This window comes from Toxotes jaculatrix, chromosome 23, assembly GCF_017976425.1.
Source record: "Toxotes jaculatrix isolate fToxJac2 chromosome 23, fToxJac2.pri, whole genome shotgun sequence".
NCBI lineage: Eukaryota > Metazoa > Chordata > Actinopteri > Toxotidae > Toxotes > Toxotes jaculatrix.
This window is the reverse complement of record NC_054416.1, coordinates 12038893-12053614: the sequence shown is the minus strand read 5'-3', so window position 1 is coordinate 12053614 and position 14722 is coordinate 12038893. Positions and strand designations below refer to the sequence as shown.

Here is a 14722-nt window from a genome sequence, read left to right as displayed (position 1 = left end):
CAGTTATTTTCTCGTCTTTACTTGCTCTGCTCAGAGGAGAGGCAGGTGAAAAGCAGGCAGGCGCGGAGAGGCCGTTTAAAGCGCGTCCAAGTTAGACAGAGTGGATATCAGAGCAGAAAGAGCGATGCCACAACTGAAGGTGACCCCTTCCATCAGGAGAAAAACAAAACAAAACAAATTAATCCTTTCATTTTAATGGGATGATCACAAACAGCAACCCAGCCGAGCTCCACAGAGGCACTTATAAACATGAGGAGTAAGGAATAAACCAGTCTGCTCACTTATGGTACTAATATTTAATCAAGTTTATTCCAAATGAAATGTCATCGTTACACCCACCTCATAAATCTGCTGTACATTATACTAAATGTTTTTTTTTTTGGCTTCATTGTTTTTCCTCACAGGATCACACAGTTGCAGTCTTTTTCAGATTTATTAGTTGCATGTAAAAGACTCATATAAAATCTTTTCAGCCTGACATGATGGAAATCTTTATGAGCTTCATAATAGTCAAATCACTGTCAGAAAACTGTGACTTTTAATTATTTGTGTGATTGTTGATGGCTGGAGTTTTACCACTCCTCATGTAAACATAATCACAGAGAGACAGGGTTGTTTTGATTTACCACTGCAACTCGAAGAGAGCCAAAGTAATTTAACAAAGTACATGAAAAATGATATCGATTTTATAGACTATGTAGAAGTATAAGAGCTTTAAGCTATGTACACGCAACAATTCACATACAAAACAACTTTTACAGAAGTGTGTGTGATTTCTTTCATTTTATTTAGGGCAGAGGAGTCCAAACTGTTCCACAAAGAGCTGTGTGGCTGCAGGTTTTTGTTCCAACCAAGCAGCAGCACACCTGACTTCACTCATTTAATCAACTGTCTTCAGACAGTTGATTGGTCAAACTGTGTGCTCTTGATTGGTTGGAACAAAAACCTTCAGCCACACCGCCCTTTGTGGAACAGTTTGGACACCTCTGATTGAGGGTAAGGACCACGCCACTGACACCATCACTGCCATCCTGTGGTGTACAGGGAATACAGCTCAGCACCTCCAAGGTACTGTACTGTAGAGGACGCCCCCCCAGCAGCCTTTAACTGCGTCCACAATCAGCCATCTTTCCTAAAATCTATGATACTTTTAGAGCGTTTTTCTGCAGGAAGAAACAACATCTTCTTCCTGTTTTGTGCTGTTAAGCAATCAAAATGATTTCAAGAAATGAAACTTAGAGAATAAAGAACTAATATAAAGGCAGAGTGGACTGACATCTTTCTTATTCACACACATTCACCCATACAAAAATTAAATATAACAGAGCGCAGAGAATATCTTATACAAGCAACTTTGAGAATGTTGATCTTGAGTTCTACTTCCCTGTTTGTATCTTTCTTAACTTTAACTCTACATTAGCAAAAGGGAAATGAGCACAACTACAATCTCACATTCTCTCAGTCTATGCAGAGTATAATATGCAATATTAAATACAATTTTTAAAAAAGGAATTTCATAGAAAATGTCTGTCTTGGACTTTAAGTCATCACATCACTTCTTCATGCCGATGGTTTCGTACGTATCCTGGGCATGAGGGGTCAAACCCTGACAGGAGGACAGAGAGAGAGAAAATTAGAAATTCAGTGTCTATTATTATTCATATTTAACATTTCAACAATCAACTGACTTTCTCCTCATCATTCATGATATAGAAACTCACCGTGTAGATGCCCTCTTCAACATTCTGCAGGAGGCAGGAAAGAACAACATTAGATACAACTGCAAGCAAATGTCACACAAAACTGAACCAGAGACTTTCTGCCTTTCTTGGCTGTAACAGGATGCATATGTGAATATATGTATGAAGACTGTGCTAAGAGGAAGACTAAAAACAAGCCATATGAGAAGTGATGTAAGGATGTGTGCCACACCAGATCTGTACACACTAAGTATGTGTTTGTGTGTGTCTCGCTGTGGGTTGGACTGTGCACAGTTTGTGGCTGGTAATAGGAAACAATAGATTAAAACCTGCGAAGCAGTAAAACTGCGTGTTGTGTGTTTGAGCTCCTGTAACTCTATATGAATAATCTCTGTGTCATTAAGTTAGATTTAAACCCAGGAACATGTCTAAATTGATCTAAATTACAAAATTAATTCATTCATTCAAATGACATCAGAACACATTTTGACACATGAACATGTTCATTGGTCTGTGATGGGTCTCACTGCTGCTCAGCGTTCTCAGGAAATCAAAACTTTTTCAGAGCAGAGTCTATTGTGCCACAAAAAGCTGCCGGTGCGGGGCTGGTGGTTAAAACACTATATGCATGTGGACAGGGAGTTTGGCATGTGCCAAATTTATTCATCGTGTTTCCTGTCACTGACTGCCCACTGAGGTCTGAGCAAACTGGTGACATTATGTTTGCCTGCAGAGGAGCACGGTCTCTGGTTTGTTCACTGACACTTTCGTTTGCGCTGCGTTGACTTGTACTCATGTATTGCATTTGTTCTAACACCTCCAAATGCATATCAGACTACATGAGACACTGTTGTGTCTATTTTGTTTATGTATATGTGTGTGTTTGCATTCTTCCTTGCCTGAGCTGGTTTTCTTTTCCCAGCTTCAGCCTCCCTGGCATTGTAGATCTGTAAAAGATTATTTTAAATTAGGGACAACTGAAAAACAAACACATCAGGCGTACTATGGTTTTACCACCAAGTTGTGGTTATATTTATATTATTTTCTTTTTATATCAGTATGTTTTTTTTTTTTTTTTTTTGCAATGGCAAATAGGGTAACATGCTAACCTTGATCCGGCAGTAGAGAGCTGTCAGGATGATGCCGTACAAAAACAGGATACCATCCAGCACGTAACAGATCTGAGGTTCTGAAAGAGCAGCTGAGGAAACACAGGAGGACAATTTATTAGGAGCAAAAACATAAAAACAAGCAGCTTCTGCATATGTTGTTATAGATGATTGTTTTTTATATTGCTGGTCATCCTGCTGATCAGCGCCGTATACACAACCCCGTAAGCTCAGCCGGGCTAAAGGTTCAACTCTGCACTCATGTTAAATGGATATTAAATAAACTTCAAATATGGACGTTGTCTTCACTGTCCATGTTGAGACATATGTGGACATCACACCAGATCATTTTTAAAAATAAAGTTACAGGTTAGATAACACATGGGTGCAATCACCAAATAGAAAGAACTACTTTAAGAAGCCATTAGACAAATTCACACTGGAGCAGTTAAAATGGACAAGAACGATTTTTAAATATATTTTATGACCAACAAAAGGGTAATGCTATCTTTCCCTGTGAGTCCCCTATGGATGTGATGTTTGAGCCGTTCTATCATTTGATGAACTACTCAAAGAAATGTCAAATGACCTACACATAAAAGCCACAAGCTTTTTTTTTTTTTTTACATCTTGGCCTGCCTCATGCGCACTTTAAAAGACCCACACTGCAGAGGGGTTTTATGTGTATTGAACCTTTTGTGCGAAGAAGAATAGCATTGCAGAAATTACAAGCGAACTCTCTACGAAAACACAACGGCACAGCATCATGCCATATTTTTATTCATCAGTCTGACACTGATTTTTGCATGTGAGGGATTTCTGAGCCTAGATGTGTGGAACACATCAGCCCTCATACATGCAACATTTGCTGCAGTGTTGCATGATGCATGAGGTTGTCTCACTTTGGGCTCTGTGCTGTTTTGCACAGGTAAAGTCTTAAGGACGCTGTGGGTTTGTAGAGGAGTATGTCTTCACTGTCCTTCTCTTTTAATTGGTCAATTAGAATTTCATTGATGTTTCACAACTCAGTTTCTTCTGCTTTATGTCTCCACAACATGATCACCTAACTCTCTTTGATTTAAAAATACAGTCAGCGTGCCATGTGATATAAATGAAAGGCCGTCCACAGAAAGCACGGAGGCGTATGGAGCTCTGACTGGCCTCATGAAGAGAGAAGCATTATCTCACAACACTAAAAACAACACAGCAGCAACAAAACAGGTTAGTCAAAGCTCTTTTTGCTGTTAACAGGACTTCCTCCTTGTTTAATTTAAAGCGATGTCTGTAATGAAAAAAAACTGTGAGATGGAATCTGATAGGAAGGCAAATGAGTGAATTTAATGAGTAAAAGAAGTGCTCTACAAAGCTGTTTGTAAATTACTGGCACATTTAATAATTAATTCATTGCACTCATGCACTTCTGAATGCATGTTGCGCATACATCAGCTTTTATATCTGATTAATTTCACATTTATTTTCCAAAGACAGCTGTAATATTAACCTTCAACATGATGCAGTTAGACCATATGAACACAACACTCATTATTTCAAGTTGATTGAGTTTTTGACCAAATAGAGTAAGAACCACATAAGAACCACGACAGCTTTTCTATGATGAAATCCCCAAGCAAGCGTCATGTTGTGTCATGCCCCTTCCTTCCCATTTTCCTTCTTCTCCGTCACAACTTCGAGGAAATTAATCACTTTATTGTTTCTCCTTTGCGGAGCGACAGTAAAATGAAAATCCTGACACTGCTGGACTCTGGCTGCACGTTACCCTTGCCTGTGAGCCTCGGAGACGTGGTGTGATATCTGCATCAACATCTCCTCTGGTTTCCGCAGAGCTCGCACATCGCTGATTAAAAGGAAGCAGCAAACATTGTGTAATCCACCAAAAATTACTAGCAGTCTTATCATTTTATGTGATTAATACAGACGGGTAGCAAATTCAGGGAGTAACAGGATGGCAGTGTCCCCCATCCATAGCGAATGAGAGGTCACTGAATGGTTTGATGAGTGTGAACACGACGTGTATCGTATTCTGTGGCCTTCGCAGTCGCCACATCTCAACCCAAGTGAAGACCTCCCCTCTCCACCAGCATCGTTAAACACACCAAATAAGGGACTTGCCACTGGATCTTTTGAAAGAATGGTGTTGCATCGGCTCAGCAGAGTCCAGAACCCAACACACGCACGCTGCATGTCAGACTCATAACTAACAATTAGATTTTTTTTTTTTTTTTTGTGAACAGGTGCATTTGTTTCTCGTGACCCCAGAAGCACACACCACTTGTACTGTCACCTTGTCTTGTGCTGTGAGACCACAGATGCTAGATTTAGACCATGGCCAGCTGTGGTTTGAAATGAGAACTGAAGAATCTTTTATAGACTAACAAAGCTGTTTGATTTGAAGGTCTCCAAGAAGTATTTTCAGTACCAATTAATCTGATCCTTTTTTTCTTGATTGTTTAATTATATTGTCACTAAAATGCCATAGAATAGTGAAAATGTCCTTTTTGTGTCCAGCCAACAGTCCACAATCTAAAAATATTTATATACTATATTGACTACAGTGTAATTAAATGTTTAAAGTGTTGAGTGAACTGATGAATAGTTTCACTTTAATAAGTGTACTCCCCATACTTAATATTTTCTTGGCCTATTAGACCCCCCCCTCAAATGATTTCATCTTTTTACTTATTTTTCTTAACATTTTATGCTGTTGTGCTTTAGGCTAAGATGCATATTACAAACATATCACAGACATTTTTAACTGTAGAATGAAACTACCCGTACATGCAGTGTAAACTAACTTTACAGACAGCTGAAAGGATTTTGAAACTGACATTGGTTTAATAAACTGTTCAAAATGTCAGGGTGCGACTGACAAGTGGTCGCGCACACCAGCATGAGTGGCCGCTGTCACAAAAAAAAAAAAAAGAAAGAAAAAAAAACAAGAACCAGCAGGGTCAGCTTCTCTTTAAACAGGAACTGTAATGCGGTGACTACATTTCTGTTGCCTGCACTGACAGAAATAAGGCCAAATGTCAGTAAACCTCACTGATCTAAATAAGTATGTACCCATCTGCCAACATCTGGTTGCAGTTTTAGAAAAATGATTTTGGTTGGCTATGTTTTTAACAACTCATGGTTTAGATTAAACACTTTAATCTAGACCATCATATCAAACACCCCCACCCCTGCCATAAGACTGAAAAGCACAGCTTCCGTTCAATCATAACTGAAGTTGTGCTATCAAGTTATTCCACCACTGTGAGGTCTTTACATATTAAAGCAGAGCAGTATAAAAACAGTAAGCGACAGTAAAATACACTTTATAACAACTCACCAGCTTTTCCGAAACACATCCACAGAGGAATTGCCACGAGTAATGTGCTTCTGCCCCACCCAGCCATGGTAACACAAGCTCAACACAAACAACTGGGCTCCTTCAGCGAACAGCAAAACAGAACTAGCTGAAAGTGTTTTTTTTTTTTTCCTATGCGTTCTGGTGAAGACTAGAGTATCGCATACCTCACAGCCAAGAGGGGAAGTTGTGGTCTGAGCTGTAAGTCCATTTGTCTCAGATCTCATCAGACCACTCCCCCTTTAACACCAAACCGGGGGAAGGACATACTGTCGAGGCTTTGGTGTCATCTTTTTACTTGATTTTCGCTCATGTTTTCAGACAACTCAAGGAAATAGAGCATTTGAAAAAGAGTAGTGTTAAAAATGGCTTAAATCTGGCAGCGAAAAAACTCAACTTATTATTTTACTGTTTGAACTTAAAATATTTATTAGGGTTTGTTTTTTTGGGGGGGTGGGGGGCATTGTACATCAGCAATCATAAGTAGAGTCATCTGTCAAAAGCCTCATCATTACAGCAAATAGTGAACAGGAAGAGAACCTGACTAACAGATGAGTGAAGAAGAGAAAGAAGTCTCCTCAGGGGGAACCAACACTTTAGCAGCATCAGGTTAACGGTCAACTTCGCCAAACACTATGTCTTGTGTACCTGAAAGAAGAAGAGCAGACTCATTATTAAACAGCCTCGTACACACTGATGATGAAGTTTAGGTGGCCCTTCTGAAATGTGATCCTTGTACTTTTAAATGGCAGTTTTAAAAATTTAGGAGTCACTTTCTTACCAATAATGGCCACCACATCAGCTAGCATGTGTCCTTTGGCCATTCTATCCAGACCAGCCTGGGGAGAAGAAAACATGGATTAACATTCAGAGAAACTGAAGACCAGCTACCACTGTTCGGGGCAGATGAGCTCATATTAAAGTGAATATTCATAATTCATGAGAGTATAGCCTGAAGTTAATGCAGTAACTGCTCTAATAGTTTGTTTATGCAAGTTTAAAGACATTTTTAGCCTCGAAGACCCACATTCAATGACAACATTAGCAGTTCATGTACCCATGAGCTAAGAGATGGGCAGGAAGGAGGGGAGAGGGGAGGTTCTGTGTGCTTTTCGAAATGGTTCTATAGCACTTTATAAAATGTACTTAATGAACTAAAAGTAGCCTTAAGGACAAACTTGTTAAACTTGTTGAATAATTGATACCCGGTGTGTTTAATATTTCACTGTGTCTTGTGAAGTTTTTAAGTGCGCACCAAGTGAGCGAATCCGGGAGCTTTGATCTTGCAGCGATAGGGTCTGCTGGAGCCATCTGATACCAAGTAAACACCAAACTCTCCCTGCAAGCAACACACACACACACACACAGACACACACACACAAATACACTCGAGTAAGCATATTACATCACAAAAAAAAATCCCTAGAGGCCCACAAAGGCTTCCCAATTAATTATGACTCAAAAAAGCTCAGTCTACTAAAGATCTACAGAGTCAAACACAATATTGTGCACATTATGAGCAGTCTCACCTTTGGTGCCTCCACAGCTGTGTATGTGGCTCCTGGGGGCACCTGGTAGCCCTCTGTGTACAGTTTAAAGTGGTGGATCAGAGACTCCATGGACATCTAGGACGAGGAGCACACGAAACACGTTACGTCTCTGCAGTCGTTTTAAGGAAGCGGACTCTGCATGCTGACACAAACATAAAACTGTAACACCGAGGTTATCTAGAGGTGAACTCCTGCCTTGCGGGCAGCCAAATTAAAGTGGATTTTACAGCAGTACTGGCCTAATTCAGTAAAGAGGGTAGTGTGAAGACAAATTAGCGACACCGCTGAAATTTAATTAACACGGAGAAGTGCTAAAGCGCAGGGGGAAAACCCAGAAAGGAAAAAGGTGCAACACATTTGAGATTAAGCAGCCTGCATCTCACAGTGTGAAGAGAAGCTCACCTTCATCTCAGATCTCTTGGGTGGGGCCACCTTGGCGTCATCCACTTTTATCTCTCCTTCTGGCATCTTGTTGAGCGCCTGGTGCATGATCCTAAGGGACTGCCTCATCTCCTCCACTCTGCACAGATACCTGCAGCACACACACACAAACACAGATGTCGATAACATTGTCCATCAGTACGTAAGGGATCGCCGGTGAGGAAGTAGGATCCTTCAAACAGACTGGGTCTGCAGCCATTTGCAGATCTTCATACCTGTCGTAGCAGTCTCCATTGCTTCCAATTGGGACGTCGAACTCCACCTCGTCATACTTGTCGTACGGCTGAGACTTCCTCAGGTCCCACTTGATGCCCGACCCTCGCAGCATTACTCCACTGGCAGAGAGACAATGAGGGAGGTGATAAATATCAGGGTTTATACACTTTTTTTCTGCTGATCCAAACTAATTTTACTCACATTGTTATGGAGCTTAATTTTTAACATTTCAATTCCTTTATGACCCTCAGTGGCCCAAAAATATTTGTGAATTTCATAGAAGTCAACTGAAGGAAAATAAAACAAAAGTATTTTCACATTCATTAGCGTTTTTACCTGAAGCCATAGTTGAGGGCCTCCTCAGCAGAAATCACCCCGATGTCCACAGTGCGGTTCTTCCAGATACGATTGTTAGTCAACATCTGCACAGGAAAGGAAAACCACCAGATTTATCGCTTTAATCTTCACCAGATCTTCATCACGCTTTATGGCGTTCTGAGTTTGTGGAGAGATGAAGAAAATGATAGAAAGTACAGTCACTCACCTCTTCCACTTCATCGATTCTGATGGAGAAATTCTTGCACCACTCGTAGATGTCGTCCATCAGGCCCAGAGGCAAATCCTGGAACAAATTTAAAACCATTAGCACTTTATGAATGATGTAAAAATACAGAAATCAAATGAGACGTAAGCAGAGAACTGCTGGGTGAAGTTTCCTACCTGATGAACACCACCAGGTCTGATGTACGCAGCGTGCATTCTGGCTCCGGACACACGCTCGTAAAACTCAAACATCTAAGACAAAGTAAGAGTCAGACAGAAGATTTCAGACAGTAAACAGTTAAAATGATTTACTCAGTTGGTCTACGTTTAGATCTTTTATTTAAGGGTTATCGAAATCCACAAGTTGTTCCAGTCTAGACTAGATATGAAACTACCTGTGACGCTCGGTGCAGAACATGCTCAGAGGCAGACACCCGCTGAGAGGGCCACTTGCCCTTCCACAGAATATCTGACTGCAGGCTGTTGTGTCAGGCTTTACTGGAATCAATCCAACATAATGTGCTTGCATTCTAATTATGTGCTGAAAAGCATTTCAGCGACTGATATAATAACATGATAAGGAGTATGATAAGAATTTGCTAAAACACGAGCAAACCCCGCCTCTTAACAACCTACGCTGGTATGAGGGTTAACTGCTGACGCCCTCACAGGTGTGTGTGTGTCAGGAAGTGTGGTATGGAATAATCAAAGTTAATTGATCATGGCTGATTATCCCTTCTTTGTAGGAACTTTAAGGTCATGTTTGACTCACATCCTGTTTGATGTCATGGGGACGCCGTTGTGCTGTACAGCTCTGGAGCCATAGAGCCGTTAGCTCACAGCAATAGTATTTAACAGCAGTCAGAACATATCAGACATAACAGACTGGACACAGCATTTTTTTTTTTGCGTGATGAAGGGTTGAGCAGAGGTGCTCCTGACCTTCTCTCTCTCCTCGAACATCCAGAAGAAGGGGGTCATGGCGCCGATGTCGAGGGCGTGTGTGGTTATGGCCATGATGTGGTTCAGGATGCGAGTCATCTCTCCGTACAGCACTACAAACACGACACGGAGCACATCCAGCCATTTCGAGATTGTAAGAGATTGTTAAACAACAAAAAGAACATAAATATATCAGCTTGCATCAGGGGAATCTTTTGCTACTTCTTGACATTTTATAGACCAAAAAAAATTAATCAAGCAAATATCTGGCAAATTTTTTTTTCTTTAAAATAGAACGAAGCTCAGAGCATTTCTAGTGTGTACCTCTGATCCACTGCGCACGGGGTGGAGCTTGGATGTTGAGCAGCTTCTCCACGGCCAGAGAGTAGGCCTCCTCATTACACATCATGGAAACATAGTCCAGACGGTCAAAGTAGGGCAGAGCCTGTGCCAGACAGAGAAGGGGAACTGAAGCGTACAGGAGAAGGGACTTCCAAGAATTAAGTAACGCATGACACATGTTAACGGTATTTTTAGATTATACTCAATCATCATCTGAGGGGTTGAGGTGTTCTCCCTCGCTCTTGCGCCATCTAGTTTTTACACAGGTCAGTAATAATCATGTTGTATTTATTTTCCCCAGTACGCTGTTGCGTTACAAACAACATAAGAAGGCATTATACAGAAAGCTGACTTGCAATTTACTGTTGTGCTTTTTTGCATACACAACCACTGCTCTGCTGCTTAATGGTTAAAACCAAGAACAACGCTACAGTTTCTCTAGTTCCCTGTTGCACAAGCTTCTTTGCATGCATACAAATCAGCTAATTTACCTGTGATCAAACAGATATGAGTGGGAGAGCACCATGAAAATATTATTTATAAATACTGTAAGCGGGTCAGTACCTGCAGGTAGGTCTTGTACTCGATGAGCTTCTCTGTGCCGCGGTGAAGGAGGCCAATGTGCGGGTCACACTTCTTGACAGACTCTCCACTGAGCTCCATCACAAGACGCAGCACACCATGAGCTGCAGGATGCTGGGGCCCAAAGTTGATGGTCAGGTTGGACACATCCTTCTCTGCAGGAGGATCCTTATCTGAAAGAATAAAACAATAGAGGGGAAGATAAGGAAAATGAAATCAGATCAGAAACTGTGTGTATTGCTTCAGGAGAAGTACATTTTTACAACCGTGATGCTTTCATAAACAGTGTGAATAAATGTTTAGAGCTGATTTAGGTCCAACTGTAGCACCACAAAGCCAGATCCCCACAAACTGCTCTGGTTTGCAACAATATGCAGGTTTAATGGATTTCTTATCATCAAACCTGTAACTGCAAATTCAGTCCTCAGAGGAAATATAAACAGTTCTGTCACATTTTAAGTCAGACATTGAATGTCTATCGCCACTTTAATAAAGGATGGGTGACAGACAACACCAGGGACTGAAACTAGAAGTGAGTCAAAGAATCATCCCTGATATTTTGTATTTAATAAATATGTCAGAATGCTGTTAGCTTACACATACTATTGGCAATACAACGGTTTGCATTTCCCTTTTGCATAAATAAATAAACAAATAAACAATGCAGAACAAGAATCCTGTCACTAATGGTGGTACCATTCCATGGTGGCGGGCTCCATTTTTCATTGATGGCAGTGGGGTACATCACTGCCCCAGCAAACTGCTCTGTCCACTCCACATCTGGCTGCCATTGTTTCTTCCTGTAGAAAAAAAAAAAGAATATATTTAATGTGAAGCGAGGTTGTGCTGGGGGACCGTCAGTTTAGAGATTATTACAGAGATGCAAAAACACACTGATAATCACACTTCCTGCGTGTTGGATCTTAAAGAGGCTTTAATCTCATTTTCCTGAGACTGTCAGTTGAAACCGGTGATAATCAGGGCTGCACTGCGCCTGCCAACCTGGCAACTGACTTTCTGATCAGCCAGATCTGGCTGTTGACGGAAAACCACAGAGAAGATGTAAAGGTCATGCTGGTATAACAGTAACATTTAATTAATGCTAACTGTTGCAACAATGCGATACATGGCTATACATAGAAGGATTAATAAGTAGGTGTAGACCTACTGTGTCAGAATACGTTGATAAACGCCTTTATGTTCAAGCCTCCTTGTTGTGGTATTGCACAGAAAGAAGAAAAAACCATTCCAGAGACCTTCAGGCTGATTTTAATGACTGGTGGTTAAAGATGGTGGCAGGCAGACACTGTTTACTCTTCTACACTATTCCGCTAACCTGTGATTTAACTTACAGCCTCTTTACCATAAAGTAGTCAGTTTTGTTTATCAGACAGAAGATGCATCGAGTCTGTGTGGTAAACAGTGACACACGTTGGCTAATGAGAGAGCTAGCAGTTACAGCTTAGGTAACGACAAGACGGGAGAAAACTAACATGTACTTTGATCTGCACACGCTGTTATGGGTGCCAAGCTAATTAGAATTAGATGTTTGCTGTTCAGAAACAAAATACAAACAGCAGCAGACAACGCGTGTTATTGTGAAAAGACAAAGTCGGCTTATTTAGCAATGTGCTAGCATTAGCCTTTAGGTCTGCATATTCTCGTTGGAGCTCCAGCTAAGACGGCTGGCAACAGAAGGGTAACACGAAGCGTCACATTTTGTCTTTTTGTCGCCTTACCTGTTCTGCAGGACAGTGCAGCCAGGAATCAGCAAATTATTATTTAAAATTAATTTTGTTGAAGGACGTCCTAGTTTGGTAAGCGACCTCAACATTGTCGCCGCCATCTTGGCTGTCAGACAACCTCCGGCCAATGACGTAGAAGAGTTTCTTCATTTGTTGTTTCAGAGGCGCATTGGGTGTGTAAGGTGTGTGTCTGCCACCTATCGGCGGGATGTATCCCAAATTAGAAAGTACGATTCAAAGCCATTATCAGGCCTAAATGTAACTTCTAGAGGTTAATTACTTAACAAACAATTGCCACGATAACTTATATATAATACTTAAGGTATTATTACTATTGTTGTTGTTTGTATGTGTCCCTGTACTGATACAACCTGGCATAATTCTTAGTGCTAGGTATATTTAAAATTATTCCTTCAGTCAATATTGCTGTGTGAGAATAGTACACAGGTTTAAAACTGAACTTGTATTGTATGTGTATGTTTAAATACCCATCTGCTCAAAGAGGACAAACTCTTCAGTTTATAAAAAACAGTGCTTTTATTTATGTAATACTGTGGAAAAATAATTACATACCATTTTTAAAAAATATTGAAGATAATGAAATTAAAAAATGAGAGTTTAACGTTCGTTGTACATCTTTTGAACAGTTTTCTCTGCTACGAAGAACAGTACAATAAGATAAACATTGGATTTTTCTAAATTCAAAGACACAATAATACAGGATACAGTCCTACCAGAGGTATAAAAGTACTGTAACAGGATTGTGAGAGAAATGATATGGACATATACTGAAACACACACACACCCGCACGCTTGGACACAGACATGCACACACACACACATACTGTATACACACTGACATGCATACAATAGTCGCGCGCACACTCGAGTCGGGCACTGCGTGTTTACAGTATCCTTCTCATACACACGCAGTCATTCACACATCTATACAAACACACTGTACAAATCGATGTGCGCGCCAACGCCCACACACTCCCTCTTGATCTGTCCCTCTCACACTCGTACGCACACGCTCAGTCATACACTAATACATGTCAATATTGTGGACAAGCCTTCACTGAACCTCTCCATACACATTCTCCTCTGGCCGTTTTTTTGGCAGACAGACGATGAGGAATGATTCAAAATGGAAATGTATGACATGTTCCCCTATAAGGCCACTCAGTTCGAAACCCAACATCTGTGTTTTTCTCTCTGTCTGCACCAGGCTTTGAGTTAAGGGCTCAGAGAAAAAGGCTCCAGCCTACGAAAATGTCTGGGAATGACTCAAGGCCCCCGAGCCTGGTTTGTAAAGCAACAATCGCCGATAGAAGGAGCTTCTACTGCATATACATGGTCTAAGGTGAATAACAACACGAACACTTGGCACTAGGTTTCGTTCATACACTGGTTTACCCTTCTGATGTGAAATACGTCCTGATCTCAGGCTCTGTTGTTGGCACAACTCTTCACTCCCGTGTCAGTGGATTTCACTCAGGAAAACGCCCGAGTTATGTGCGCTCACGTTCAAACTTTTGGTCCATACATACACATTACATGTTTTACATTGACAAAAATAATTCTGTAATGTTAAAAAATAGAATACAAAGCTCTAGTCTGGTGTGCAAATAAAAAGAAGACATTACACAGATATTGATAAGGGACGTCCAAGCACGAATACTGTAGATGCAGTGCAAAATGATGACAACCCTCCCAACCCCACCCCACCCCAGCCCCCTACACGCTCCCCCACGCTGCCTAAGAGGCATGATGGCATGTACCACTGTACAGAAGGGCATTCTGGGATACTATATATATATGTGCTCTATGATCATTGAATAAGACAACCAGCAAAAAAAAAAAAAAATGGCGGCCAGAGATGACTTCCACTGGTTGAGGTTTTTTTTTTTTTGATCAGCGTGTACCATATTTGACAGTCAGTCAATTTGCCTTAAGACGTTTCTCTCTCATCATTTACAAAGTCAATTCATAGCAAAGGCTATGGGCTCCAAAGATCTGTGATCTCTCCTCTTCTCTCTGTTTTTTTTTTGCTCTCTTTCCCAGTCTTGATTGTGACTTGCGCCATCCGCTCTTTGAGAGCTCAGATATACAAACACATCGGGAGTGAGGGAATTCAAAATTGTGTGGAATTTCCCCTCCCTGTCTCACTAAAATTCCTTCTTCT

The 14722-nt window shown here is 40.9% G+C and overlaps 2 protein-coding genes across 2 annotated transcripts; both read right to left on the bottom strand.

The window, feature by feature from the left end:
- Positions 1-290: 290 nt before the first annotated feature.
- fcer1g (Fc fragment of IgE, high affinity I, receptor for; gamma polypeptide) lies at positions 291-6374 on the bottom strand. Its single transcript, XM_041030786.1, has 5 exons — positions 6159-6374; positions 2810-2901; positions 2600-2647; positions 1722-1745; positions 291-1606 (listed from the first exon to the last, which is right to left on the bottom strand). The coding sequence occupies exons 1-5, from the start codon at positions 6223-6225 to the stop codon at positions 1553-1555; spliced, it is 285 nt and encodes a 94-aa protein (XP_040886720.1). The 5' UTR covers positions 6226-6374; the 3' UTR covers positions 291-1552.
- Positions 6375-6585: 211 nt separating this feature from the next.
- ndufs2 (NADH:ubiquinone oxidoreductase core subunit S2) lies at positions 6586-12656 on the bottom strand. The gene is made up of 14 exons (XM_041030785.1): positions 12532-12656; positions 11489-11592; positions 10775-10965; positions 10193-10313; positions 9869-9981; positions 9104-9178; positions 8928-9005; positions 8720-8805; positions 8383-8502; positions 8129-8258; positions 7706-7801; positions 7432-7515; positions 6958-7015; positions 6586-6824 (listed from the first exon to the last, which is right to left on the bottom strand). Exons 1-14 carry the CDS (start codon positions 12636-12638, stop codon positions 6787-6789), a joined length of 1401 nt encoding a protein of 466 aa, XP_040886719.1. The 5' UTR covers positions 12639-12656; the 3' UTR covers positions 6586-6786.
- Between the last annotated feature and the right edge of the window lie 2066 nt (positions 12657-14722).

What these genes read in the sequence shown, in the direction of transcription:
- fcer1g (XM_041030786.1), bottom strand. Translation starts at nt 6,225, where the DNA reads ATGGCTGGGTGGGGCAGAAGCACATTACTCGTGGCAATTCCTCTGTGG. An exon ending in CTCTCTACTGCCGGATCAAG is followed by an intron (nt 2,648 to 2,809) that starts GTTAGCATGTTA and finishes AATCTTTTACAG; the next exon opens with ATCTACAATGCCAGGGAGGC. An exon ending in TTGAAGAGGGCATCTACACG is followed by an intron (nt 1,607 to 1,721) that starts GTGAGTTTCTAT and finishes TCCTCCTGTCAG; the next exon opens with GGTTTGACCCCTCATGCCCA.
- ndufs2 (XM_041030785.1), bottom strand. Translation starts at nt 12,638, where the DNA reads ATGGCGGCGACAATGTTGAGGTCGCTTACCAAACTAGGACGTCCTTCA. An exon ending in CCGTGCGCAGTGGATCAGAG is followed by an intron (nt 9,982 to 10,192) that starts GTACACACTAGA and finishes TCGTGTTTGTAG; the next exon opens with TGCTGTACGGAGAGATGACT. An exon ending in TGATGTGGTGGCCATTATTG is followed by an intron (nt 6,825 to 6,957) that starts GTAAGAAAGTGA and finishes TTCTTCTTTCAG; the next exon opens with GTACACAAGACATAGTGTTT.